Genomic DNA, 27,839 nt, shown 5'->3' with positions numbered 1-27,839 from the left:
GAAAACACAAGCTCCAAACAACATTTTGAACTGTCTCTCTCCTTGACGTGTTTCTTACCTGCTGCGATTGGCCGCTACAATCTCTCTTCTTTCTCCTCACAGCTGTGAAACAGGGTTTAAAGATGGAGACCTCTTCATGTCCTTCAGGAGTATGTTCCAGGATGTCAGAGATGCTGTTGACTGGGTTCATTACAAGGTGATTGCAAGAACTCCTTGGGTCGTCTGTAGTTGTAACTGAGTTAGAGGGACTGGTTTTTAACTCATGAGTTAAGATGTGCAATTCCACCTTTTGGGCAAGAGCTTTGCCGCCTAGTGAGCAAATAATAAATTGCAGTTGTATGTGAGTAAGCCAAGATCTTGACTGCCCTCCTAGTACTGGAATGTATCTGTCTTGGCTTCCTATTTATTCCTTTTTATTGTGCCCAGATTCCATTTTTGTACTGTAATTCACAGGTTTTAGAACATGATGCCATGAGGGTATTTGCACTTACAGTCCCCAACTTGTACATTGTCCTAATTAATAAAACAGCATTTTACTGTAAATGGTTTACATTTGTACTATCTTATGTTGTCTGAAAAGTACCCGCATTAAACAGAGAAATACATAAACTCTTCTCTATTTAGAGAGGAGAGGCAGTTCATCTTTTTCACACACTTGTTCACAAACTTAGAATATAATTTTGTGAGCATTAACATCTGGTTAAAGACCTGATTTTCTTGTCCTTCCTCATTCAAGAGTTCTGTTGGGGTGGGATGGAGAACCATCACAGGAAAACTCTGCTCACATTTGTACTTGTGGTGGTTCTTTTAGCCATGCAGAAGTCAGGAATCTATTTTTCTTTCCTTATGCAGTGTTGTGTGATACATGTTGGAGTTGGCCTTTGAGTAAAGCATTATGGTCAGTGTTGGAGACAGGTCGTTGACTGTCTTGTTTGGTATGGCAAATCTATTTTTTGTTTGTTTCTATTGTATTCCCTTCTGAAAGGGTTAAAATGCTGTTGAAGTGGATTATTTACCATGGTGAGGGAATCGATGGATCACAGAGTTTGTGATGGTCCCTGCTACTCAAAGCCTCTCATCTCTAGAGTCACTGGTTCAGATTCGCCCTGGTTTGTACTTTCACAGCATTTTAAAGTGTGAAAGTTGGCATTACTTTGATGTCTCTTACATCATAAGTTTCCATTACCTCACTGGGTTCTGTTGTTTCTATTTCAGGGATCACTCAAGGAAAAGACCCTTGAGAATCTGGAAAAGTATGTGGTGAAAGATGTAAGTGTGAAGTTACTTTACCTGTGCTACGTGACATTCTGTACTGAGTAAGCAGGCAAGAAATAAACATGCTGATTAGCTTTACTAAATCACAAAACAGATAACGCTGTGATTTCTATTGTAATAACCAAAGACAAAGTGGAAAGTTCGGACACAGCCTTTATTCTGAGCCAGTGATCCACATGATTTCGTATTCACGTGCACGTTTTTTACGTAAAATGTAAAAGCCAGAGGAAATGTTATCACAGGACACAGGTGAATATGCTGGCAAGGCTCGTGTTGTTTCTTTTGGTGGTGAAAGCAACTGTGTTCCCTGCCCATGTTTTCTCTGCCCAAGCAGTCCTCTTTTTAAAAAGCAACAGATGAGCATCTTTTTAGACAGAAGTATTTCTTAGCCATCCGACAAAAATGTTACATGCGTTTAACCACGAGGGACTGAGGGAAAGATCCTGAAAGACTCACTAATGTCCAGTCTCTTGATAGCCCCAAAATGTGTGTTGAGCACGTCTAATTGAGCAAGCTCCAGTGGTTCCCTTACTTTTGCCCTCTGCAGTGTTGAAGGCCCCTCTGGACCACTTACAGTATAATTATTCTTCAGTTTAGATGAGCTCTGTGGTAGAGTATCACTTTAAGGCAGTTAACCTTCTTTCTAGTTAGTTACATGCCTGCAAAATTCTTAGGAAACGGTTCTGTGAGGTAATCAGCTACTCTGGTAATGGACTGAGATTTATGATTCAATAAAAATAGCCCCAGGAATAAATTCTCCCTAATTTGAGGTTGGAATTATAATGCACTCTAACTTGTGGCTCATGTAAGCTCAGATTTCATCTGCCTCTGAGCCCATTTCAGGAATGGACTTGGAGCTGGAGGAGCTGCTCCAGTGTGCCTGCCATGGAGCAGATCGGTGAGAGCAGCACAGGGTGCTTGGCACTGTGGCAAAGGAACCGTAGCCCTGCTGAGCCCTTCCCCCTCGCGTTCCTCCCCTGGACTGTGCTCTGGAGGGGTGTTATGTCGACGAACCAGCAGCTTTCCTGGCACTGGCCAGTGCAAAACACATGAGTTTGCTTGATGGTTTGATTTGCTTTGTTTTGTCTGGTGGGATCATAGTTGAGAGTGTTTTGCCCATGATAAATCTCTGTAACTTTTGTGTGTGACTTGTGTGTTCCTTGGCTTTCAGGGGAAGCTGCCACTGCTGCTCAGCCGCATGAATGAAGTTGGGAAGGTGTTTCTTGTCACAAACAGCGACTATAAATACACAGACGTAAGTGCTGTTTGAATTGTTGTGTTGGTATATAATGGAATAAGCAAAAGCCAGCCATTCATTTGTATGGGGTTTGGTAAGACATCTTCTGGTGGAGAATCGGGTGTTTTGTAAGCTTGGTGTAGGATCGTTTAATGGTGAATGCAGATTAGGTCTTGAGTCATCTTTTGTAGTCCTGGTTCTGCTACTGACCCAGTATGGGCCTGGCTTAAGTCCCTCCATGCCTCATTCAGTTTCTCAGCAATTAAAAGGCTGAAAGTGATACTCATTTTAGGTTTCAGCATCCTTTAAAATGCAGAACTTTCCTTTTAAGTGAGATAGTCTGAGTACAGACAGATCACCAAAGCCATGGCCCTGGAGAGGTCTAAGAGCCAAAAACAGCTGTCTGCTGTGCTGTAGGAATAAACACAGTGACATCAACTCTAGGTAAATGTCAGGATGTTGCAACACTGCTAATCCAAAATTTTATATGCCATTTTAAAGCATTGCAAGATATAGCTGAAGCAGTGTGCAGATTTCTGAGGCAAATGTGTTCTTTGATTATAAAAATTACTAGTCTAATTCCTGTCACTTTAAATTCAATCCATTCATCTTGTCTCCAAATCTTATGCTGACTTTCATGTAAATCCTGAAAATAAAGTTCTGTAACCTGAAAAGATAAAAGCAGAAAAGTATGCTTTTATAAACTACACAAATGTGTGTTTAAAAACGCATCTTTGAATACTTTCTTTCTGTCTTTCAGAAAATCATGACTTACTTGTTTGACTTTCCACATGGACCAAAGGTATGTGATTTCTAGACTGCAGTTCCAATAGAAACTGATGTGCCTAATTATCTGTGTAGCTGGAAAGCATTTTAATCCTGCTTCATCGGCTGTATGGGATTAGTTGCTTTAATCTGGTTAAAATACACTTGCTGTTTCGTGTCCTATTTGAATGGGATCAAAGCAAATACAATATAACAAAGAGAAAAGAGGCATCATCTGGTCTCAAACAATAATCTGTGTTAATGATAACATTATTTTAGTGATAACACATTTTAACTGTGGCATTTTGCAGCCAGGTTTCTTAGAAATCTTGTACAATGTTTTAGATGATGTTAAAAAAAATCTTGATGGAAAGGAAAGAGTTTTATAAAACAGCAGAAACATTTATGGCTGACTGTGCCTTGACTATGGTAACTCCAAAAGTTTTAGTCATGCTTTTTCTGGTTTTCTGAGGTCAAAACTCAGGCCTGCAACTTTTGGAGAGAGGTTTATGAGGTGAATTTATACTGCTTTCTCAATCTCCCAGTGGGAGGCTATCTCACACTCAAAAGATGTGTTTTCACACTGTGCTCTCAAGGTAAAAGGCAGCCAAGGGAGAAATATTCAGAACATGGAAAATCACCTCAACTGATAGCTCAAAAAACTCCTTGCTGTGGTCTTGATCTCAGAAAGAGTGGAAGCATGGAGCAGAAAGGGCTCATGAATGCCCAATGTCCTTTGGGCAGGGCTGTGATTCAAAGCTGTGCTCTGTAGAATAGAGTCCAGGCATTTTCCCACTCTTGGCAAATGTACCAGCGTGGCTGAAGCCGTGAAGTTGCATGCGTCTGGATCTATGCAGGATGTCCTCTTCAGAAACAGTGGCAGCGATGTCATTTACAGCATCTCTTTACACATCAGCTGTGCTGTGATACGGATGTTCAGTGCAGTTCTCCTGTCTCACACCTCAGTCCTCACTGCTAGGCTGGGTTGGGATGGGCTTGCCGCAAAAGGGGAGTGCTTTTAGGAGAGGGTGCTGGCAACCCAGCATCCTACCATAAGAGGTATGAGCTAGGGGATTTTGGTGGACCAGCAATGTCACAAGGTTATGGCTATGGACAATGACACTCCAGTTAAACTCCCTGTGGTTGATTGTGTTGTGCCTGATTCTGGGGTTTGTTTTTGCCTTTGCAGCCTGGGAGTGTCCATCGACCATGGCAGTCCTACTTCGACCTGATCCTGGTGGATGCGCGAAAACCCCTCTTCTTTGGTGAAGGCACTGTGTTGCGGCAGGTGGACACAGTGAGTGGCATATGGAGGGCACCTCTACGGATGGAAGGGCTTGTGCACCTCCTGTGTGGTGTCTCCTAGTGGCAATGGGCAACACAGTGTTTAGACAGGACCTGCCCTAGAGATGGTGGGCTGGCTTCAACTCTTAGTGATTCCTGAGCAACCCCATCACCTGGGGCACAGCAGAGCTTGAGGCTTTGCTGGCTTCCCTAACGTACCGCAGGTAGAAACAGGAAAAGAATGTGCAAAGCCACCTCTAGGCTGCCTGGGAGTGAGAGAGAGGGACAATGAGTGATGTATCAATAGGACAGAAAAGAGCCAGACCATCAGCTGTTCTGTACTAATGCAACGTCTCCTTCCTCAGGTGACCGGGAAGCTGAAGATTGGTACCTACACTGGCCCGCTGCAGCACGGCATTGTGTACTCAGGAGGTGAGGCAAGAACCCTTCTTGTCCTGTGGAGTGGCTCTGACATGCCCTCGTGGCCTTCAGCCACTCCAGCTGTGAGATGTCTTGTGCCAGGCGCTAGGCAAGGTTGTGTTTCCCAAAGCACATTGTGGCGTGCCCTCTGCACACTGCACCAGAAACTCTCCGTCATTGTTACTGCCCAACGCAGGGAAGAAATGGACCCGTTTCTCCTCAAATGCCCTTTTCTTCCATGCCAGGGAGGGTCTGGGAAATGCCACTGCGGGCCTTGTGGTGGAGGGGGAGCTGCAGCTGGCCCAGTGCAACGTTCCCAGCTGTACTTACTGTGCTGTCACCAGTGCGACCACCCTTGGAGGGTCCCCTGAGCCAGGGAACGGCAGCAGGTGGATATACAGGGCTGTCTGTGATGCCCAAGGCTCCATTACTCTTACATGGGGTGGGAGGCAGCATGGCCCCTCTGCTGCTGCCATTCATGTGTGCGTGGGCAAAGCTGCCCCTGGGTAGACTCCCAGGTGGGCAGGCAGTGCCCTGTGCCATGGCCAAGCAAGGGTGCTACGTTTAGCAGTGGAGGTTTCTGGGAGGAAAATGCACCTGCTCTGTCCCTAACCCTGGCCCTCTGAAATGAGCCATGCGTTTCCTTTTGGCTCCCCATTCTGAGCCATGCCATTCTTCTCTCAGGCTCTTCGGACACAGTCTGTGACCTGCTGGGTGCCAAAGGGAAGGATATCTTGTACATCGGAGACCATATCTTTGGAGACATACTCAAATCCAAGAAGCGCCAGGGCTGGAGGACCTTCCTGGTGATCCCGGAGCTGGCGCAGGAGCTGCACGTCTGGACAGACAAAAGCGGTCAGCAGCTGGGCAAACCCCAGGCCAGGCTTTGCTCTTGCTTGCCTGGTGCTGCACCCCTGCGATTGCCAGGGCATAGGGGTGCAGGGGAGAGCTCACCCTGGCTTGCCACTTCTCCCTTCGGCCCTTTTTCCCTGGGTCTGGGTGTTGGTGGCAAGAGCTGAGGCAGCTCGCCGTGGGCTGGCCTCAGGGTCCCAGGCCTTCCCGTGCTCTTTCCCAGGCCGCTTGTGCATAATCAGCCAAGCGCTGACTTGGCCGGGGAAGAAGCTGCAGCTGGGTGGGGTTGAGTTGTTACTCATCCATAACTCTGCTCCAAAAACTCCTCTCCCCCTGCCCATATGGAGCTGTGGCTTCTCTGGTAAAAAGTATCTGACAAGACACCTGGGTTATTCTCCCTGTAATGCCTGAGCCATGACTGCTCTCCCATCTGCAGGGAGTCCCTGCTCACCAGCCGCTTCCTCCTCCTTCCTCCCGCTCCCTCTGCTGCTCCGCTGCCAAAGTGCTGTGTGTTTCCCATCCTCCAGTGCTACTGCCTTTCTCCCAGGTTTGCCCTTTGGTGTGTAAATAGGTCTGGGGGTTATGCAAGTTGCCCCATGGCTGGTTGGAAGGTTTTGGTGAGAGCTGTGAAGGTTCAGCCTCAAAAACAAAAGGGACAACCAGAAACCAAGCCCAAAGCTCTGCCAGTGGCACAGAGCATGATTGAACCCTCTCCCTGCACAGTGGCCATGAGATGCCATGCTGCTTGGTGCAGTACCCTTCAACCGTCATGCAAGGGGAGCGGGCAGGATGGTGGGTTTGCTTTCAGACCTTTTCATTTCAACAGTTTAAACTTACCTTTTTCCCCTTTCTTTTCTGGATTTTCCAGCCCTTTTTGAAGAGCTGCAGAGTCTGGACATTTTCTTGGCCGAGCTATACAAGTGAGTGTTCAAACAATGACAACTTTTGGGCTGCCTCTCCCAGCCTGGCGATAGTTAATGAGCGGCTCTGACGAAACCTTGGGGTTGGGTTAGCGGCACTGCTGCCAGACCTTTAACTCGGCCCTGGGCTCTGCCCACGAGACCAACCTTCCCCTCCAGACCAGCCTCCCTCCCCTGAGACCCCATCCCACAGCGTCTGGTTCTGAAAGGCTTTTCACACCATGTATTTACCTTCTCGCCTGTAACTAGGCATCTGGACAGTAGCAGCAATGAACGCCCTGACATCAGCTCCATCCAGAGACGCATTAAGGTACCAATCGTAAAAATCCCTTTTCATCCTTTTGGATCCCAAAGGGCTTGACAACCCAACCCCACTGATCAGCCCTGAAATGCTTTGCTCTTCCTTTGGGTGGGCACGGCAGGCTTGGCAAAGCTGTTCTGTCTTTGTGGACGCAAACAGAGGAGCTTTTCAGCTCACTGGTGTCACTGGCACTCCTGAAAGGCAGCCTGGTCTGGAATAGGGTCTCCTTCCTCATGCACACAGCAGCACTGACTGATGGTGCTCACTGCTGCAGAACGGGGTGCTGGCACACACAAGCTTGGCGGGGCTGTAGCCTCTGGTTCAGCCAGCCCTGGGGTGCCAGCCTGGGGCAGGTGCTGGCCCTGAGCCCGCTGCCGCCTTCCCCTCTGTTAGCTGGGACTCAGCTGTGCTCTGATGCCGTGGGATACGAGCACAGAAAGCCTTGCTGGAGATCCTCGCAGATCTCATGTAACCCCCAGCCCTGAGTGCACTCCAGTGTTGTCATGGCTCTGCACTGCTGCCTGCCCGGCCCAGGATCTAACCTGCCCTTTGCTTGTAGAAAGTGACCCACGACATGGACATGTGCTACGGGATGATGGGGAGCCTCTTCCGCAGCGGCTCTCGGCAGACCCTGTTTGCCAGCCAAGTGATGCGCTATGCTGATCTCTATGCAGCCTCCTTCATCAACCTCCTCTACTACCCCTTCAGCTACCTCTTCAGAGCCGCCCATGTCCTGGTGAGTTGCAGACCCCAGGGAGGTGGGCAGGGGTCTCAAAGGTGCCTGTGCTTGTGTTCATTAACACTTCCACAAGCTGCAAGCACCAGGAATGGCACCTTGGAGGGTTGGGTGGCATTTGATGCACCATGGGCCAAAGGGTCACGTTCTGGGGTTTGTTCTCCATGTGTCTCAGGGAGATGCCCTGGGACTGGGACACGCCTTGCCATCTCCTCTCTCTCTTACATGTGTAGATGCCACACGAGTCCACGGTAGAGCACACACACGTCGACATCAATGAGAAGGAGTCGCCGATGGCCACGCGCAATCGCACCTCAGTGGATTTTAAAGATTCTGACTACAAGCGGCATCAACTGACCCGCTCCATCAGTGAGATCAAACCGCCCAACCTCTTCCCCCAGGCACCTCAGGAAATCACACATTGCCACGATGAAGATGATGATGAGGAAGAGGAAGAGGAGGAAGAAGAGGAGGAAGAGGAAGAGGAATAAGAAGGAAAAAGCAAAGCATCTCTGAAGACAAACCGTGACTCCAGCAGTGATCAGGAGCAGATTCCTTTGTTGGGGCCCTTGGGGTGATGGGTTGGGGGGGTGTGATTCTTGCAAAGGCACATTTTGAAAGTGTCTGGAAACTTTTAACAAACAAATTAACACTAATTAGGAGGAGACCCTTGTTTTCAGTTTTGCAGACGGTTCAAAAAGCTGATGGATTCTGCCTGGGTGGTGCATTCAGACTGGAGTGCCCACCTGTGCTGTCATGCTGCTCCCATTACATTTAGGGATGCTGCACGTTTCTTCCTTTCCCATGATGTGTTTCATCTGATTTTCATTTGTACAGTGTCCTGTGAACGGTTTTTTGCCATTTGTTACATTCGCTGTGGAGAAGGAAGGGATGTGCTGGGCCCTGCAGGAGACAAAATGATCCAAATCCTCCTGCCCGTTGGGTTGCTGCCCTTAACCCTCTGCTTCTGGGTGACAAACTGCCCCCATCCCCGTGTTAGCCAGGGTGTTGCTGTGGCTTCCAGCACTCAGTTTACCCTCTGCTTGGCGTGAGTTTCCCTGTGTAAGTAAAAGTGGTTCGATTCCTCCGGCTGTCACAGATGGCGGTGGGATTCCAGCTCTTCCATATCTGCAGCTGTACACATCTTGGCTTGTAGATGCTTGTTATCCTCTCCCAGTGTTTCAAAGCTGTCTTTCATCATCGGCATGTGATGCATGATTTCCAACGCATTTCTCAACCAGCTGAGCCGTACACTGTGTTCTCAACTCCTGTAGTTTCAGCAGTAAATATTAACCCAGGAGCTTGAAGCTACTGCTTTAGCATTACGTTAGTTGGTTTGTTTTCCTATTGCCTATTACTGACCTTTCTGTCCACTCAGCTTTAAGAAAGTGAAGCATCCCAAAGACAAACCCAGCCGCCATCTGGAGTGAAAGGGCCTGTTATTCCAGGGTGCTGTGGGCCACGTGTGTCTGCCCTAGAGGAGGAAACAGCACATGCCACAGGGCCAGCCCTGTGGTGGGAGCTGGGAAACTCCAGTCCAGCTGGCAGCTTCCCTTGTCTTTGGCCTGGCACAGAGCAAGCACAGCCTCATTGCAGGTTGCGGTGGGCAAGCCCGCGTCCCTGGCCAAGGAGGGTGGCGGCTGCAGGCTGCCGTGCGGGGACCGGGGGTGTCCCACGGCGATGGGCAAGCGGTCCTTGTGCCTGAAAGCCAGCCCGGGGAAGGCGCGGGGCCGGCGCGCAACTGGGCAGCAGCGCCCTGCGGTTTTCCTCTGTGTTATGGGTGCAGCCTCTCTTACTCCAGCCTGTGCCGTTCGCTGTGAAGGGATTACAACAAGGGCCCTCTTGTAACGAATTCGACTGTTGTTTCAGTACCATAAACTCATTTAATCCTTTTCTTTTTCCATTTTAAAGTACCTTAGGAGAAAATAGAAAAAACACACCACCAACATCTGAGCAGGAAACACTGCTGCTGTAGTGGCAGTTGTTCAAGTCAATAAATTGATGATGTTTCTAAGAAATGCCTGGCGCTTTGTGGCACGTCGCTGAGATGATGAGGGCTGTGTTGGAGGTGGCAGGGAGAGCCAGGACTGGTCTGTGGGGGTCCCAGCGGGATGGGTGGCTGCAGAAGAGGGAAAGCATCTCCGGGAATTGGTTGTGTGAAGCATTGCCAAGCAGTGGCTTTGGATCTGGCTTTAAGGGCTTGTCTGCTCCCCAGGGAGCAGGTGGGCAGGAAGCAATGGGGGAACATGAGGCTTTTGTTATCCCCATTGGCTTCAGCCGGGAGGCATGGGGAGGCAAAGAAACATTTTGGCCTGGATTCAGAGAGTGAGGAGGGGCTTTTCCATGGTGGGAAGGGCAACACCCCTACCCTGCAGCTACCTCCAGCATTGCGTCTTTCCAGGGCTGTTTCCCATAGGCATTACCAAGGGCTGCTCCCCACCATGCATGACCATACCCAGGCTGGCACAGCACGGCTCATGCTCACCAGGAGCTGCAAACCTAGTTAAACTGAGAAAAATACCCAGGGAAGGCCAGTGCTGGCCAAAGCAACAGCACTGGCTGGCCTAGCTAAAGGCTGCATGTACCCTGCGCCCAGCCAAGACAGGGACAGCCCCGAGGACAGCGTGCTGCTGAGCTCAGCCCTCGCCTATAAACAAACCCCTCGTATCGACCAGACCAGATGAGGCCCCCACCATCAGAGCTACCACAGAAGGATATTCAGTACCCAGAGCCCTAAGTGCCAAACAGAAAAGCAACACCAAATGGCTGCAGATGGTGGCCAACAATCAACAGCTGACACTTCAGGCATTGCTAAAAGCCCCTGACCCAGCGCTGGGTCCCTGACCCGTTGATTTTGGGGTCTGGAGAGCAGCTAATGTGTATCCACAGCGAGGTCAGCTGCAGGAAGTGTTTGAGGGAGCTGTTCCCGAGCCCTTTCGCTAAAGGCCATGCTGGACTTTTTGCTATGTTTAAACCTCATTTCTCCAAGTATAGCCACTTGAATTTTTTAAGCTTTAGCTCAGCAGCTGGGGAGGGCATGTGGCTGCGGGAAGGGAGGTCTGGGGAGCTCCGTGCATTCTTCCTTCCTAACCGGTCGCCACAAATAGCTCACACCCAGCCCAGGGCTATTTCTGACTGTGATGGGGAGAAGACTCTTCAAGGCTGGAGCAATGGAAAGTATTTGACCCTCACTTGATGGTGGGAAAGCGGCGGGCAGAGCCTGACAGACATACAGGCACTGCTCGCTGACCGGCCTTGCGCCACTCTGCCCATCCTGCACCAGCTGTGTGCTGGCGTTGCAGTAAGAACCCACCAAGCAAGAGCCAGGGTGAAGCTTCTTTCCCCGGCTGGCACAGGGGACATGGCAGCAGCCGTGTTCCAGCCCACACCTCTGGCAGCAGCTGCCCGCACCTCTGGCCTGCACCAGCTGCCGCTCCCAGGAAGCCGGTGGCCCGGCAGTACCTGTGTCTCCGACCGGCTCGGCAAAGCCCCCCAGGAAAAGCCAGCGTGAGCCGCAGCTGGTGCGAGGCTCCTGCAGCTCTCCCCACAGCCTGTCCCCCCCGCAAGGGACGAGCGCACTGTTACCCACCGGTGGCTTCTGCGGCAAAAGCGCTCGCTGACCTGATATTGATTGCTCCCACTTTCTCCAACACCACCCACCCACCCTCAGTGCTCTGCAGAGACGGAGGGGGCTCACAGTGGCTGCACTAAGCAAACTCTACCAAGGACAGGAGCCCAAGGCTCACTCTGCCCTTAGCTGCAGCCATTTTGTGTTGGGCACCGCCAGCAAGTACTTCTATATAGGTCAAAGTAACTAGAGATGCTCCCAGCTCCTCTTCCTTTACACCATCTCCTCCCTCAGCAGGGAGAGGGCCCACTGCAGCTGAAGCACAAACCCAGTGTCAGGGTACACCTCACCACGGTGGAGGATGCAAAGCCCTGTGCCGGTCCCTGAGCAGCAGCTATTGCCACCTCGGTGCCTGAGGCCCCGGCCACCCGTGGTATACATCGCCAAGGCAATTTTGTATGTGCAGAGCCACCAGCCCACCCTGGCCCTGCACGAGGGTGCTCACCTCCAGCAGAACAGCCCGGGGGCCCGCTGGGCTGCAGAGCGTGCGGCAGGAGCGCGGGGCTGGCACGCAGGGACGGCGGGGGCACGGGCAGAGCGACGCAGCAGCGGGGTGGGGGCAGGTGGTTTACCAGGACTTAACAACCTGTAGGTACAAAGCACGATTCACACAGTATGTGAGAACTGGCCTTCAGCACTGGGGGTCCCGTCCCCGCTGTTGCAGTGGTGTGGGGCCCAGCCACGCAGGGAGGGCAGAGCGCAGCCTGGGTGCTGCTGGAGCTTCGAGGATGCAGAGCTCCGGGTGCGGCTGCCTTCACTTCGGGCACTGCTCCTGCCCTGCTCCCACAGCGCAGCCAACACTCATCCCACCACCCTGCAGGGACCTGGCCTCTCGCACCCTCCCTTCCAGGAGCCCCAGGCTCACCTGCCCTGTTCCTCCTCACCATTGCTCTTCACTGTCAGAGCCAGCCCCCAAAGCCTGCCTTCACATTAGTTCTACTTACATCCTGCTTGCAGCAGCCCACCATCCTCCACCCGCTGCCAGGGACAGGCACACGCAGGGGAGCAGAAGTCCTCACAGGACCTGCCACTGCCCCCCATCCTGCCGATACAATGCTGGGGTGCAAAGTCCGGGGGGATGGGGCCACCCTGCAGCACAGGAACAGGGACAGAGGCTGCACTAGGTGCAGCAAACCCCACCGCAAGGCTTGAGCAGATGCTGCCCAACTCACTACCCCAGGGCGCAGCTCAAGAGCTGAGCAAGGAAGAAAGCCCAGTGTGGGGAGAGCAGCTGGGTGAAATGGCTGCGAGGAGGACGGGGTTGAGGGATGGCAGAAGCACGAAATGGGCGCAGGGCACGGCTGTATCTGGCACGCAGGCAAGGGTCAGCCATTCCTCCGCCAGTGCGGAGCTGGAAGCGACAGTGGGCAGGGGACTAAGCACAGGCTCGCTCTCCTGCGCAGAAATACATCTCTGTTGCTGCAGGCTCCGCGCAACTCTGCTGCCAAAGCCCCGACACCAGGGCGGCAGGAAGCGGCACCTAATGCGGGGGGACAGACAGACGACTCACTCCACCAGTGACTCCCGTCCAATGGAGCTGCTGTCACCACCAGCCACGTCCCACGCTGGCGACCCCCAGCCACGCATCGCCTTCCAGGAACGCGCCACGGATGGACCGACAGACAGCATCTATGCTTCCGGACAAACAAACATGATATATGGAGAACAGGTTGTAAATAAGGGGGTTTTATTAGTGGAAGAAAAAGGCCCTCACCCTTGAGGGAACTTCAGAAAGTCAGCTGCTTGCCGTTGCCACCAGCTTCCCAGCTCCTGGTTTTCCACAGGCACAGACCTCCCCGGCTCGAGGACTTACGGGCCCAGACCCACCACAGCGAAGAGCAAGACCTGGCTCTAAGGGGAACAGGATCCAGCCTCTCCATGGCTCTTGACAGCTGAAGTGGAGATTAAAGACTGCTGATGTGCCACTAGCAGAGATCTGGGTCCGGGATCACCAACATCAGCCCCACCACCCACATGTCAAAATCCATCCCTTGGAAATGAAGGGGGAGCATGGAGGAGGGAAAAATGCATAAACTGGAATGTTCAACAGAAAAAAAAAATCATCATTTATCTAAAAAGAATAGAAATAAACAAAATGCTCTTAAACAAAATCACAAAATATACAAATAAATCTGGTACAAAATAAATAGGAAAGATTGGAAATCTACAACAAAATTGGAATAATTATAAAATTCATTTGTATGACAATCAGTATATGAAACGTATACACTTCATTCAGGATTTCAGTTGTGCTTATTCAGGTTTATATACACACATGGAAATACTGTAGTCAGAACACTACAACTCTGGAAACCTGAAGTCATGTACAATATGATACAATTTGCAAAGACCATGTATGATGGCAAATAAGACACAGGGAAGAGCCGGCTGGAGTGGCTGAGCGGGTTCAGATAGCCATGAAAATGCACTGCGGAGGGAGAGCCGCCACGCTTCTGAGCAGGGGGGGATCCAGGCCGAGCCAGCAGCGGCCGGGAGGAGGCTCAAGGCAGCCAGGAAGGACCCGACTGCAGGAGAAAGGTTTGGTGTGAGACCTCCGGCTGCTGAGCACCAGCCGCTCAGGGCTTCCAGGAACCCTCCTCAAGTATTTGGCTTTTCAGATTCAATGAGTTTGGCATCCGGGCACCTGCCCTGTGATTCAGGTGTCGAGGTTGGCTCTGCAGCTACATGTGCTGGAGAAAGCACACGCCGAGAGCTCTGAGGTGCCTCAGCAGGGCCTGACCCTGAACTGCTCGTAAGCCACCCTTGTGCTCGTGAGAACATGGATCAAATGGGACCGGAGCACTGGTGCTGGGGTCCTGGTGGATTTCCACTCCAAATTTCACGTGGTCTGCGAGGAAGGCAGAGTCCCTTGAGCAGCACCTCCCACCCTTAGTGTGAGGAATGAAGACAGGACGGCCACAGCATTGCCCGCTCCTGACTGCTGCACCTCCTTCTCTCGCCTTCCTGAACACTCAACCAAACCACAGCGAGAAGAGCAGAGGAACAGCCACGGCCGATGCGAGAGCAGCAGCCGCAGAAAGCCACATTGCTGAATTCAAGCCAGCACGATGCAGAAGGACAGAGCACGTACCCTGGGTAAAAACCCGCCGGCCAAACCAGCCCAGCCCAGCCTGCCGGGACCTGAGACTTTAAAGCAGGGATGATGCTAGAGCTGATCTAGGCCCGGCCAGTCTGTCACTTCTGAGAACAGAGGAGCTCACCGGGAGTCCCCTCCACCCTCCCGCGTTGACCTTTGGGCAAATCCATAAGGCATGCATTCAGTATTGGCACTTCCACCTAAAGGCCTATGATCCAGGCTACTCATCTGACACTTACAAGTTTCTCACTTCAATTTGGAAGGATTTGGTACAAAAGTGATGCCCAGAGGATAAAAACACACCTCCTTTTATAAAGCTTTGCGGTCTCTAAACAGCTGAAATAGGATGCTAGACTGCTCCGCCAAGCACTAAATACTGGGACAAGCCCTTCCTCCCCAACAAACCCTGCTATCAACTGACTGCCACACCACTTCCAGGAGGAGAAGACAACAGAAACATCAAATCCACCTTTGGAGCATCGGAGCCACCTGCAGCCTTTGCACATTTCAGGCACTTGTTTGGCTCACAACAGCTGGCAAACCTTGAGCCCAGCTCTATGACAGGCAGCTTCTGACAAGAACGGCCAAACATCTCTATTGGGGGGAGGATTAAACATCAAGCACTTCATTAGCCAGAAATCTGCACTGGAGGGGTGAGAACAGCCAGGGCACCATCCTCTGCAGGATCCCAGTGATTGGCCCCGCTCAGAGGAAAACAGAGCCCAAAGGAGAAACCTCAGGAGAGAGCAGAAAGATGTTTTTCAGCTGGAGACAGAAGACCAGCAGCTTTGAGTACCGTATTTCCAAGGTGCAGAACCACTACAGAGCCTGACCTCAGGATAACAAGAACAACAAGATGTCACTTCGACGGAGTTCAGCACTACCGATCTGTGAAATGCCTCCCTCCAGCACCTGTACCGTGCCACGGGCTGGAGGCAGCTTTCCGGCACGCCCTTCCCATCCCTGCAGCTCAGGGAAGGGCCCTGGGATAACCTGGCATCCCAGGCTTTCTCCTAGGGAACACTCTGGCCTCCCCAGGCTCAGCATCCGGCTTCTAAACAGAAACACAAATACGCACAATCAGACCCAAAAGCTCAACTGTACCACCTTGGACCCACAGCAACAGCATCCCCTTGCCTGGACACGGCCTCAAGGATGCAGCCATGAAACTAACCACGGAGGAACACAACCCAGCATGAAGCCAGGCTCCAGGACAAGAGCAAGACACTGAGCGGGATTGTCTGGGGGGCTCTGCGGGAAGCCATGGATGTCTGCAAGTCCCCTGTGTTGCTGACGCATGGGAGTGAGGCCAGTATCGCCACAGAGATCACACCGACAAGAGACCTGCAACTGATGGACCAAGTATAACAACAGAGCAGGGATGAGGGTGGCTTCCCAGCCCAGCTTGTAGTGTAGAACTTGCCCTCTCTGCTGGCCAAGTCAGGATGAAGGCTGCTCTCTCCTCTGCCATGAAAAGATGCCCAGCTTTCAGTCACGTTAGTTAAGCTCATCATTTCACTGTTGGGCCAAACCAACCCTCAGTATCCAAGGACCAAGTACTTCTTTGGGTCTATTTAGAGCCCCAGTGTAGAGCCAGGCAGCGGGGTGGGCAGCAAGCCTGGGTCTGTTATCACACCGAGCCTTTCAGCACATGCCGGTTTTCTGCTTTGTGCCAGCTTTGGACATGACAACGCACAGTATGAACGCAGGAATCCCTCAATGCTAGTCAGACACCTTTGGGATGAAGCGTCAAGTTAGCATCACAAGAGGTACTCTCTGCAGCATCCCTCCCCACCCCCCAGCCCCAGTTTACTACTGGTAATCCAGACACTGGATAACTTGACAACTGGTACACAGGTACTAGTTTTAAAACCACAGATGTGTGTATTAGATGATAGCATATAAAATATGGTACATCTTTCGTGTGGGAATGATTTCTATAGATAGTGTATTTCAGCACAAGGAAGATGTATGTTCCAAGGGGTCCTGGAGAACGCGGCTGTGTTCTCCACCACACAGGATACTTACACAGGGATGCTCGTGAGGAGACAGTGCTGCTCTTTGCCATCCACACCCCCACGCCCCTCAGCTGAGCTCTGCAGAGATCACAGGAAGCACCACTGCTGCCCAAGCAGCCCCTCGCACAAAGCAACCTCTTTGGTTTTCTTTGAGCTGATTTGAGCCAGAGCCTGACACCACCAGTGCCAAAATCTCATCCTCATCTGAGCTGGGCCCTAAAGACTGAGAAGCAGCAATAGGTGATGTCAGTGGGCCATCACGGGCAACTCGCCCTGGTCCCCCTGAGCTTTCTCTCGGTCTGAGGTGAGTGCAAAGGGCCATATCCTGAGACTCCTACTCTTGCCAGCTCCACCCGCACAAAAAGGCACTTAAAGAAAAGAAGAACAAAAACCAAAAAAAAATAACCCTGTGGTGAGGAAAAGGGGAGTAAGTCCAGGAGAAGAGAGGAGGAACAGAACAGCGAGCACAATGTGAATGAGTGGCTGACCCCTCTTCCAACAAGGCCCAAGAACTGCAAGCCTTGAGCAGTCAACTCCAGCTCCAGCTGCCCTGCACAGGTCTCGGCATCATCCCATCCCTGCTCAGTCTGGAGCAGGAGCATGCGTGGGGGTAAAAAGAGCATAAGAGGGAATGACACATGACTCCAGGTTTGGAGCAGAAGTGGAGAGCAGTGGAAGGACCTGCCTCGTGGAGCTCACTCTGCAGGTGCAACTGGATGGGGGAAGCACCTTGTCCTGCCACGCCAGCCTCGGGGCCTCTGCTCCCCGGCCAGCCTGGACACCCTGCCAGCATCCCTCATCCCTCTGCGGGATACCCCGTCCTGAGCTCCTCTGGGGCAGCTGCCATCAGCTGCACAGGGATTTCAGGGAGTGGACAAGCTGGGAATAAAACAAGCACTTTGTAAACTCTGGACGGTCTGAGCTTGGGGTCTACAGAGAGGCCAAGGTTGGTTGCTAAGCCCACCCTGAGCCCCTCTCCACTCAGAACTAGCGTGCTTCGTATGATCTCCACGTCACCAGAGTCAGTCTCGTTTGGAGAAAGATTCTCATTGGAAAGCAAGAACATACCTTCACTCTTTACAAAGATTTGGCAATACACAGAATTAAAAAAAAATAAATCGTAGTTACAACAGATTCAGGTTCATTTCATTTAAAGGAAATTCAACCAACAGGAGTGTAAAAGTTATAATTCACAGTTGTGCATTTAAGATATTAGTGTTGAAAACCTCACTTCAAAGAACTCTTGTGCAAAATTGTATTGACAGTAGAAACCATGGCTAGATGCCCTCCCAGCCTCCCCTGGCCAACAGGCCATCGTCCACCGCTCTGCCTGCACCCGGAGGCAGACGGATGAGGGGAACAAAGGCGGCAGTAGGAGCTGACATAGGAAGATGCAGTATCCTTTCTACGAGTCAAAGCCTTGCCGAGGTCTGAGGTCAAGTCCAACGATTCCCAAAGCCACCAGCTGGTGTCCCACGGCACTGCGACGACTGGCACCCCTGCCACGTGTCCTTATGGCACTGACGGCACGGCATCTGGCATCTGGGCCCACCTGAATGCAGGCGAGCAGCCAGCGAGGCAGAGAAAGCAGACCTGCTCTGGCAGGACACTCGCTGCAAGGGCAGACTCAGATGCCACGGCATCTCCACTGCAGTTGGGAGAGCCAAGCCCCAGCGCCGGCAAACGCTGTCCAGAGGCTCAGAAGTGATCCTGAGCTGGGCACTGGGCTCCTCTGCTTGTGATGGTTCCCACCACGAGGGCTGGGAACCCCTTGCATTTGTTAAACAGTAAAACTGTAAATACCCTGAGAACAGGGAGACTGGATTTTTTCCCCTCCGGGGAGAGGACCATGCTTTGTTCTTCAAGCTAATTAGTAGTAGCAGCTCCTAACCCCTCTGGGTCAGGTACATATTTTCCATATGAAACACAACTATAATCAACTATTTTTATGGAAATTATTTCACTTTCCATTATTGGATCTGTACAAGTGATGAAAAACAGTCATGCAAAAAATTGCCTGCAAATTTTGGAACAGTGCAGCATGGGCAGAAGCAGGAGGTATTTGCTTTGGGATCACATGGCTTTGGTTGGAAAAATTGGCTTTTTTTTTTTTTTGCCTTTTTTTTTTTTTTTTAAAACGGAAACAGACACAAACAAATCCATAACCTGCCATAAGAAGCAGAAGTCAGATCCAGCAAGCAACCTTGTCCCAGAGAGAGAGCTGCCTTGACTTGAGCCTCCCCTCCTTCAGCAGGTTTGACAAAACGGATACTGCATCTCAAGTTCACCACCATGTCAAACATTTCCGACAAACTTTTACATTCAGCAACGCTAGATAAAAACTGGCAAGGCGAATCCCTCGCCGAGGACAAACACTGTAACATCTCAACATTTTGCTTTGCGAGAAAGGTGCAATATTGGCAGCTCTCCGGGAGCAAGCAGGGCTTAAGTCAGCCTGTGCCAATGCTGAGCCGTGTGCTCTCAGTGGTGGCGGGCTGGTGCACATCAGAGTGAGGATGGAGACTAAGGAAACGCTTTTAGATGGGACTCAAAGAAAGTTCATAAAAAGCTAAATGTAAGAGTAAGGTTTTGGGGGCCCCATTTCCTCCTGCCTGGGTGCACAAGTTAGATACTGTGCAATTTCTATGCCCCCTTGTGGGGACTTCATCCTCATGGGTGGCTCCAAGGAAAAAGTGCACCTTTCCCATTGGGGAGGACAGCAAAAATTCGGGCTGCTTTCTGAAGCCGAAAGAGAGAGGAGGAGATACCCGCAGACGCAATCGGTTCTGACACCACACTCCAATTTCCTGCAGGGAGATCCTGCAGCAAAATATTGCACCTTTCCAGCTACCATTCGCAAAGACAGACCGCGGGAACTTGCGGCAAGTGCCTTCCCCAGCCAGTGAGCAGGAGAGACAGGGCAGGCATGCAGGCACAGAGAGCTCTGGCAGTTGCATGTGGGGCTGGGGGCTTCTCTGAGGGTCAGATGAGATTATCTGGGTGTAAAGAAAGGAAGGGAAATGCTACATAGCCAGGGGCCATGGAAGGACCTTGAAACAGAGAGAACCACAATGCCTGATTTATTAATCTCTCAAGATATTGAGGGCAACGTTCACATTTTGTTTGAGACAGCACTGGAAGGAGAGAGAATCAGGGAGGGGGACACACATGACTTTTTTTTCATTTGAGGACTTAAGACTCCATCTGTGGGAGTGGGGAATGTGTGATGCACAACTGCCACTGTGTGTCTCTTGCTTGCACCCAGTCTGCATTCAGGTTTTTGGGGTGGAGGAATTGATTTCTGCTGCCCAACACAGGGTGCCCTGCACTAGTGGCAGCTGGGTGGGAGGCTCTCTGCTCAGCTACCATGGTAATCCCTAAAATGGCCGTTAAACGGGGCAAGAGAGAAGGAAACTCACTAAATCCACTCAAAGGAAGGAATGTGGCTGGGAACAGCATGGAAACGAACCTCTCCGAATCCCTGAAGTGCAATACACTCGCGTCCGGAAAGTTTTGTCAGTTCTTGGAGAGGAGAGGATGGTCCCGGCTCCTCAGCAGAGTCCATCCTTGCACTGGCAGAGGTTTACCGTCACCTGGAGGACGTACTTTGGGTGTAATTGTAGCAGCATCTTTTGTGTTAATACTAGAGATTGAAGGGCGGGACGGGGACTGATGTTCTCTGTTATTTAGCAAAGACTGCACATCTGCTCTGGCCAAGCTAATGGTGCACAGACCACTACAGCACGTTAGTGCTTAAGAGCTTGTCATTTTGGGGTGCGCACATTACTTCACCATGCCATTATCAAGAACATCAATGAAAAATCACCCAGTTACTTCACTAGGGAAAACTACACCTGGCTTTCATTTCACGAGACTGCAGTTGTGCTAATTAACTCCTTCTCCCCCAGTATCATCTTCAACATACACAAAGTTTTTGGAGGTTACAAAACTGTAAGTGTAACAATGCTTTTGCCTGTTTTACAAAGAAACCTTCTGAAATTTGAGAGACCATTAAATATGAAAGTAACCACTCCTTCCCTGAAACTAACTGGAAGAATGTAATAATACTCATCCCTTGGCCCTCCAGGTGGCTGAAACCAGAGGTTCCTTGAAGCTTTCTCATTCTTAGGACACAAATAACATACAAGTACCAGTTACTAACTTCTTCAACAGGGCAACAAAAAGGACCAGAGAGGGGTGAAAAGAGGCCTAAGGACATTGGAGCCAAATTCACAAAACCATAACAGAGCCCATTTGAGGTTAGGGAGGGACAGAAACAATTTAAAACTCTGCAAAATACTTTTTAAAAACATGATCTCTCTTGAAAAAATAACTGGAGGAGCTTTAAAACTTCTCCATATGTGTTTGAGGAGGAAAAACCCAACAAGGATCAAAAATACAGATAAAAAATAAACATGATTCTACTTTGCAAGAAGTATTTTCATCGTTCTCAAGGGTGGCTCACCATTCCCAAAGTACGCTTGGGGCTTTAGTCTCTCTTGCTCTTTGCTCCTTTCTTCCTGTTTCTTCCTCTTCTGCTCCCAGAACGGACGCAAAAGTCTTTGGTCTCAGAACACTGGATGCAGCACAGTGTTGCAAGCACGTATTAATGGTGTTCACACTCGGGGAGGAGGCAGGAAGGAGCAAGGGCTGGTCCTGCTGAGGAGATGGGATGGGTGGGTTGTGGGGAGTCAGCTCCTAGATGGCTCCTTCACTGTGCATACTGTGGTTGGGCTTGTTGTGAGTCACACAGTTCTGTTCGTTCAGCAGGTTTGCTGTCTCGTCCGGCAAACCGTCATGCAGCTCCGTAAGAGTCAGTTCGATTTTAGTGTTTTCACTGTCCGAGGACTGAGGTGTTTTGTCCATCCGGGATGCCATCAGGGCATTTTGGTACTGCTGTCTTGAGATCTGCTCCAAGAACAAAAGGAAGGAACAAAAACAGCCAGTCACACTTTTACGTCTCCCATGGGACACACTGAGAAAATAAAGTGCCCTCCCTTTCCAGATGATCACACTTCAACCCCTGTTTACCTGTTTCTATAAAACATCCCTGCGCTTTGCAAGTCTAGAGCATCCCAACTCAACACCACAGCATGGTGACATTTCTGGACAGGGTGGAAGCACAGAGCTGTGCGATCACCATGCTGTTCAAAGGCAGGGATTTATCCCTATGCAGAGATTTTAAAATCAGATCTCCATTTCCTTCTAACCATGCACATTTTTAGGGCCAGAACCAGAGTTCAGTGAAGTCTTTCTCCCAACTTCAGTGTGCTCCTGGTGAGGCTCTAAGAGTCCCTATAGAGCCAGAGGGTACAAGCATTACTGCTCTTGTCTAGGCCAGCAAATGCAGCAGAAGCTACAGCCTTATTCTGATACATAAGGACGTTTGATTCTAGAAAAGACTGGGATCTCCATAGAGATGAGTCCAAATTAGCAACCCATGAAGTCTTCCACTGGTCTCTGCAAGAGCTGGCTGCACTCAGCAGAACAGTCATGATGGGAGCTGGCCTAGAGCACAGAGTATCACTGCCCACAATGCCCCAGAGGCAAGGAAGCCTATAGCCCCATATATCTGCATATGGTGGTAGAGGGGAGAATTCTTCCTGGAGCCACAAGCAACCAGCCCCATGAACTCCTCTGGGTCAGCCTTCTCAGCCAGGACAGGCAGCAGGATGCACGTGCACTGGCAGCCCCGTGTGCTACAACAGCAGTGGGTTATCTCAGCAGGCAGGAAGGTGGAAGAGGTGAAACAAGACTTTTAGAAAACCGTAAGTCTCAGTAGCAACCCAAGAGAGGGACTGGAAATGGAGAGAGTCAGATGGACAAGGCCACAACTCCAAAAGCAAAATCCAAACATGCACGAGCAGGTCACAACCCTGGTTTACAAGGTATTAATTGAACAAATGCCCATGTGGCACAGTGAAAACACTAATGTTGAGTACTCTGTCCTATGTGTAAAGCAGAGTGATGCAAAAAGAGGTGTGCAAGTCTTATTGCAGAGACACCAGACAGTTTAGCATTCATTAGCCTCAGTATGAACACAGTGAGAGTTGGAAGGACTCCACATAAACCAGCATAAGATGAGCAGCTGCTCTTTACAGCAGATTAGCCATCCAAATCTGTAGTGAGAATCACTTGCCCAGTGATAAACATTTACTGATCTAAACCTTGAAGACTTGAACCATCAGCCAGTACACTTGCATCTGTCAAGTTTTGAATGCAAGACTGTACTCTCCTTTTAAAATTTGGCTAAGGAATAATTGATTTAAAACATTCTAGTATTTCTACTCTATTCCACATTCTTAATATTGAATTAACTTTGACAGAAGTTGAGTTCACAAATTGTTTGAGTTGTATACAAAGGAACCGTGAACGTGCACTTAATTTAAGAAAAGCATGAGGGTCAACTTCTGGCCATGGGACGTCAGCTTCCCTGGACTCCCAGCTGGGCTGAAATTTCTGCCAGCATTAGCTGTTCCTCAGCTCAGCTAGATCTCCTGTCCCACAGGACTCACACACATTTCAGTGTGGGATGCACCATGCTGGGGGACAGAGCTGTATTCATGCAGCAACTCACTGGTAGTATGAGACATGAGCCTAACATGTGAAGTTAAGATAAAGAGAAATGTCCAAGACTTCTCCAAGCAGAAGAAGGATGACAAGTCGGAAAGTAAGATCAAGAACCCCAAACTGAAACCAAAATCAAAAGTGAATAAAAACGGCAACCAACAGAAAATATCTCATCCTTTAGAAAAGGACACTGTCTGATAATGAAGGGTCTCCATTTCAGATGGCTCCAAAGGCTTCACAAGGATATGTTTTTCATGACTAAAAGCAGAGAGAGGTTATTTTCTATAATCTTTCCTCAAGGGACCTGAAATCCAGAAACTTATGTGACCAATCTACTTACAAGCCTAAATGAGAGGAACAGTGAAGACAAATCAATGGATAGCAGATATTGGGAAAAAGTAATTTAAAGTGATTTTTAAACGGCTGCTTTCATAATCCTATTTACTCACAGAGCAATCTAGAGGGACCTCCCTTCCCCAGGCTCTCCATCCTACCAGCCAAGCCCAGCTTTCCAGCGGGGCCTTTCCAGCTTTTTTCCTACCTTGACAAACTGAATGTCTGTGAGTGCTTTCACTGAGTAGTCCGGAACATACACTTGGAGGAAAGATGCATTCAGCTGGTTGTTGCTGCTTCCTAACGTTGGTGTCACTGCATCAATGCGATCACTTCGGCTTAAAGAGTCTGAGTGATTCAAGCCGCAGGGCCGAGGTGGAGACTTGTTTTCGGCTGAGAAACAGGCAAGAGTGAGAGATTTCTTAAATCAAGTAGAAAACATTTAAAGTCACCAGTTTCAAAGGACATAATAAATCATGATGTAGCACAAAAGAACTGCAAATACTTAATCCACTCATAACTAGACATGCAGCTAAACAACCAAATTACCCTGAAAAAGAGTACATTTTGAGTCCAGAGCTGGTAGCTGACATCACTGAGTATGCCTTAAACAAACCTGCTTTTGTTTGTGCTGCAATGGACATGCCCTGTGCACAGCTGGTCACAGTGCTTCAGCTGATGAGTGGTAGCCACCAGAGAAAGGTAACTTCCCAATGCTCCCTTACAGGAGCTCTTGATTGTCAGACCATGCTTAACAGATTTCTTTTCTTTTGTCTTAATGATTTATAATCATAACTCCATATCAGACCTTTCATCCACAGTCAGTCCCAGCTAACCGTTTCCCCCTTTTATTCCACCTGGTACCTACATATGCCTTGTTCCCTGAGTTAGAGCAGACATCTTCAAAATCCTAAGAGGGATAGAGTCCTCAGTGGACCAGAGTGCAGTCCATGTGATGATGACTTCAACATTTCCTTTAGTACCTCCCAGTGCTTGAGGGGGCAAAAACTCAATGAAGGAGAGCAAGCTCCATGTGGTACATGCCAGCCAGCAAAACAGGGAAAACAGTCCATGCTACAGACAAAAAGCTGTGTCCAGGAAAGGAGTATACTAGAGACATCATTTTCCATCACTGACAATTAAGCACTGCAGGGTTTCATTTGAAAACCTCGTAGCTGTCACCTGCGAATGTGACTGTCCACAGTTTATCTCAAGTAAACGTGCTTTCGGGAAGCCACAGGCATTTTGCATCCCTAGCTTCCACCCACACAGCGATCCAGAAGACAGGAGGGCAGAAATGCATCCTAAGAGACATCCCAAGCCCTCCTGCAGACAGGCTTCTCCCTGGGTGCACACACAGTACATACTGATCAAAGGACTGTCTTTGGGACTGGTGTATTTTTGGATCTTAGTGCAGTTAAATTTCATTCAGCCAGCCCAAACTGAAACTTGATGTAAACTTTGTTACCCACCACGTGACCCCCATTCCCTGCTCAAAGATCATTTTCATATAATCTTAAGATACAAAGCCTCTTTGAGCAAATCAGCAACAGTATCTTTGCAAGCTTTTCAAATTCTTTTTTGAAGACTTTTCTGTATATAAACTTATTTCTAAAAAAAAAGCTCCCTAAAATTCAACACTACCTCTGCCACTTAATCACTATAAATATAATCTCTCCTTGCTCAAATGACACAGCCTGTTGTTCTACAGCTCTGCATCCAGCCTTTCCTAAACCTAACACTTTAGGTGCTTCTAGATACACAGCAGAATTGCCCTGGTTTTTATTTCCCACTTAAAATCCCTCTGATGTTGTCTTTCCTCCAATTTTAGAAAAGGGAACAGAAAAACACAGGTTCTGACAACTTGGCGATTTTTCTGCCATTTCTGCAACTATGGAATTAGCGCAGGTCCCTATGGCAACACCAAATACAGGCTTACGAAGAAGCACTTGGAGCCCTGCAAGATTTTCCTCCATATCAACCTGCCATCTTGAAAGCCACACCAGGCTGCAATAACTGCTGCCAGGAGCCAAACCGCTATCTGCGCACAGGGCTTGATGCTGTAATTCCCACTGGAGAACAACGAACTGTGAAGGCTGAGTGAGTTTGTCCTCTTTCCCACCTGCATACACAAAATATGCCTGTGTGTGACAAGAACAGCATCACTGCTGCTCAGGATAAAAGCTTCCATCTGGAACAGCTTTACACTGGTGTGACTTGTATCTGCCCTTTCTTTTCACCAGGGGTCTTACAGTACATTACTAATAGAAACCAAAGAAGGACAGAGAGCAACACAACAAAGCATATATTAAAAAACAAACAAACAAACAAACAAAAGGGACAGGTGAAATGAAAGCACAGAACAAAAAAGTATGATTACTAAAAATCTGAGGGAAAGGACATCACTTCTGGACCACATACAACTCGGGGAGGGAGAAGAGAAGTTAATGAGGAAGGAAGGATACAGAAAGAGCACCCGACAGAAGAATACCAGGCAGGTCCATGTTTGCAGAACAGCGCCCTGCCAGCCCTCTAGCAGGCCAGCCCAGATCTGGACAGATCTTTTCTACCCAGGTTTTCCCATACTCCTCACCTTCCTATACAGGGGATAAAGAGCACAAACCACAAGACAAACATCAGTACAACTGTATTATGAATTTGGGGTTAAACAACAGGATTCTCTTCAGAAGAACCCAGCAGAAGGTCCGACTTTCATCAAAACTGGTACCACACTGTCATAGTGACCAGGCTTACCATATCAGTTCCTTTCAAAGGAGATTCTTCCCATTATTATTTTCCATTATTGATTTTTTTTCTTTGTAGTTGGGGAAAAAAAGCTACGAAAATATGCTTGGCTTTTATATTGGAAACAACTTGCATGTGTGAAGTGTACACTTATTTGTAGCAAGGAAAAGGAAAAAAAAAAAAAAAAAAAAAAAAGAAAAAGACGACCTGGCAAAACAAAAGAACCGAGCTAAAAAAGACAATCAAAGCCACTGAGCTTAAAAGAAAGCCATCAGGTACTTTAATTAAAGAAAGATTAAATTTCTCCACCTTCTTTGAAGTTTAGCAGCAGGAAACTTTAACAGGGCAGGAAAAAAAATCCCCTGCAGGGCAACAACCTGTAGTTTGTTTGGAATGTGCATGAGACTAATTTAAGGACCGATGGTGAAATACATTTTCAAAAGTGAAAAAAGAAGAGGGAGAAAATACAGAAAGCAGATGGTGAAAGTTTATGAAACACATGATATGTATTAATGTTTAGGAGATGTTTCACTTAAATATGCATATCATTATCTTGTTTGCTTTTAGGTCCACAGAAAGACATTTCATCGGAAAAAGAAAACTTCAAAAGGAAGAAATATGTTCGCTGTGGCCCAAACTATTTTAGGATTCTGTTCTTCCTACAGACTTTCTTGATGGGTTTCCATTTTTATCAACTATTCTGTGCATGCAGTGTCTGCAAAGCTCAGTTCTTGAACCTTCCCAATTTCCAACCGTTCAACCACATCTCAGAGCTCTTTTTGGCCCAATTTATTCCCTCCTTGGTCTCTGCTGTCCAAAGGGATTTCTGTGTCAGTCAACCAGTTATTCATCAAGGAAAGGTCTTAAGCAAAATGGGAACCAGAAAACCCCACAGGAGGTCCCACAACCTTATTGCACATTCCATTGCAAATCTGACCACTCAGTACATCACCGTGCCGGTCCACAGCATTAACCTCACTGAAAGAAAGCTCAAAGCTTTTGAGGGATTGAAATGGCCAGACTGTATACAAACCATAGAATTTACCCATATGAGAATATAAGAATTCTTTCATTAAAGATGTTTTCCTTTTATGGCAGTTTAGCAGCAGACATTCTCCTCTGCCAAATGCATTTTCTTCAGAAATTTTTAAGCCTCAGCTTGGGGGAGAATACCTTCTTTTAAAAAATCTCCCCTCCTAATGTTCCACCAGCACAGACATGAGAAACAAGAACAAGCACACATTACCAAATACATTTTCTTCAACATGTTTTTAGTTCTTCCCATTTTGATGACCCTGTCATGTTGCTACCAGTTATCATAAATGAAAGTTCAGGATACCTACCTGTGAGGCATAACTCTGTGCTGGACTTCTCCCTAACGAGCAAAGGGGTCAGATAAATACAGACTGCAGCTGACTTTTTATGGCATCAGGGCAGTCACAAGAATGGTGAAAATAGAAGCATGCGGATTTACCTGGAGAACCTGCTGCTAACAACTCTGTTCTGCTGACAACAAAGGTACGAGACAGGGACAAGGGAACTAGAAGAGGGAGAGAAAAAGGATGAGATCACGACCAGAAAGGCGGCAGCTATCCACACTTGACAGGGGAAGGAGCCAGTTCACACACTGAAGAACTAAAACCAAAAGTGCAAATCAA

The 27,839-nt window shown here is 49.0% G+C and overlaps 2 protein-coding genes across 6 annotated transcripts in view; one reads left to right on the top strand and one right to left on the bottom strand.

Annotated features, from left to right (window-relative positions):
* Positions 1-9,808, top strand: part of NT5C2 (5'-nucleotidase, cytosolic II) — a 63,807-nt gene extending 53,999 nt beyond the window's left edge. For all 3 annotated transcript variants that reach the window (XM_052799066.1, XM_052799067.1, XM_052799068.1), the window contains 11 exons: positions 103-196; positions 1,216-1,269; positions 2,447-2,530; positions 3,273-3,314; positions 4,467-4,574; positions 4,927-4,993; positions 5,666-5,836; positions 6,702-6,753; positions 7,003-7,063; positions 7,614-7,790; positions 8,024-9,808. In XM_052799066.1, coding sequence (XP_052655026.1) covers positions 103-196; positions 1,216-1,269; positions 2,447-2,530; positions 3,273-3,314; positions 4,467-4,574; positions 4,927-4,993; positions 5,666-5,836; positions 6,702-6,753; positions 7,003-7,063; positions 7,614-7,790; positions 8,024-8,281 — 1,168 coding nt within the window. In that variant the 3' untranslated portion in view covers positions 8,282-9,808. The remainder of the gene's footprint in view (positions 1-102; positions 197-1,215; positions 1,270-2,446; positions 2,531-3,272; positions 3,315-4,466; positions 4,575-4,926; positions 4,994-5,665; positions 5,837-6,701; positions 6,754-7,002; positions 7,064-7,613; positions 7,791-8,023) is intronic.
* Positions 9,809-13,088: 3,280 nt separating this feature from the next.
* The window catches only part of CNNM2 (cyclin and CBS domain divalent metal cation transport mediator 2), a 129,644-nt gene continuing 114,893 nt past the window's right edge, over positions 13,089-27,839 (bottom strand). The window contains exons 6-8 of one of the 3 annotated variants that reach the window (XM_052798714.1): positions 27,656-27,721; positions 23,645-23,829; positions 13,089-21,441 (exon numbers count right to left, since the gene is read on the bottom strand). In XM_052798714.1, coding sequence (XP_052654674.1) covers positions 21,232-21,441; positions 23,645-23,829; positions 27,656-27,721 — 461 coding nt within the window. In that variant the 3' untranslated portion in view covers positions 13,089-21,231. The other 2 variants (XM_052798715.1, XM_052798716.1) reach the window with 2 other exon arrangements.

The sequence above is a fragment of the Harpia harpyja genome, chromosome 10, assembly GCF_026419915.1.
Source record: "Harpia harpyja isolate bHarHar1 chromosome 10, bHarHar1 primary haplotype, whole genome shotgun sequence".
NCBI lineage: Eukaryota > Metazoa > Chordata > Aves > Accipitriformes > Accipitridae > Harpia > Harpia harpyja.
This window is presented reverse-complemented; position numbering and strand designations above follow the sequence as displayed.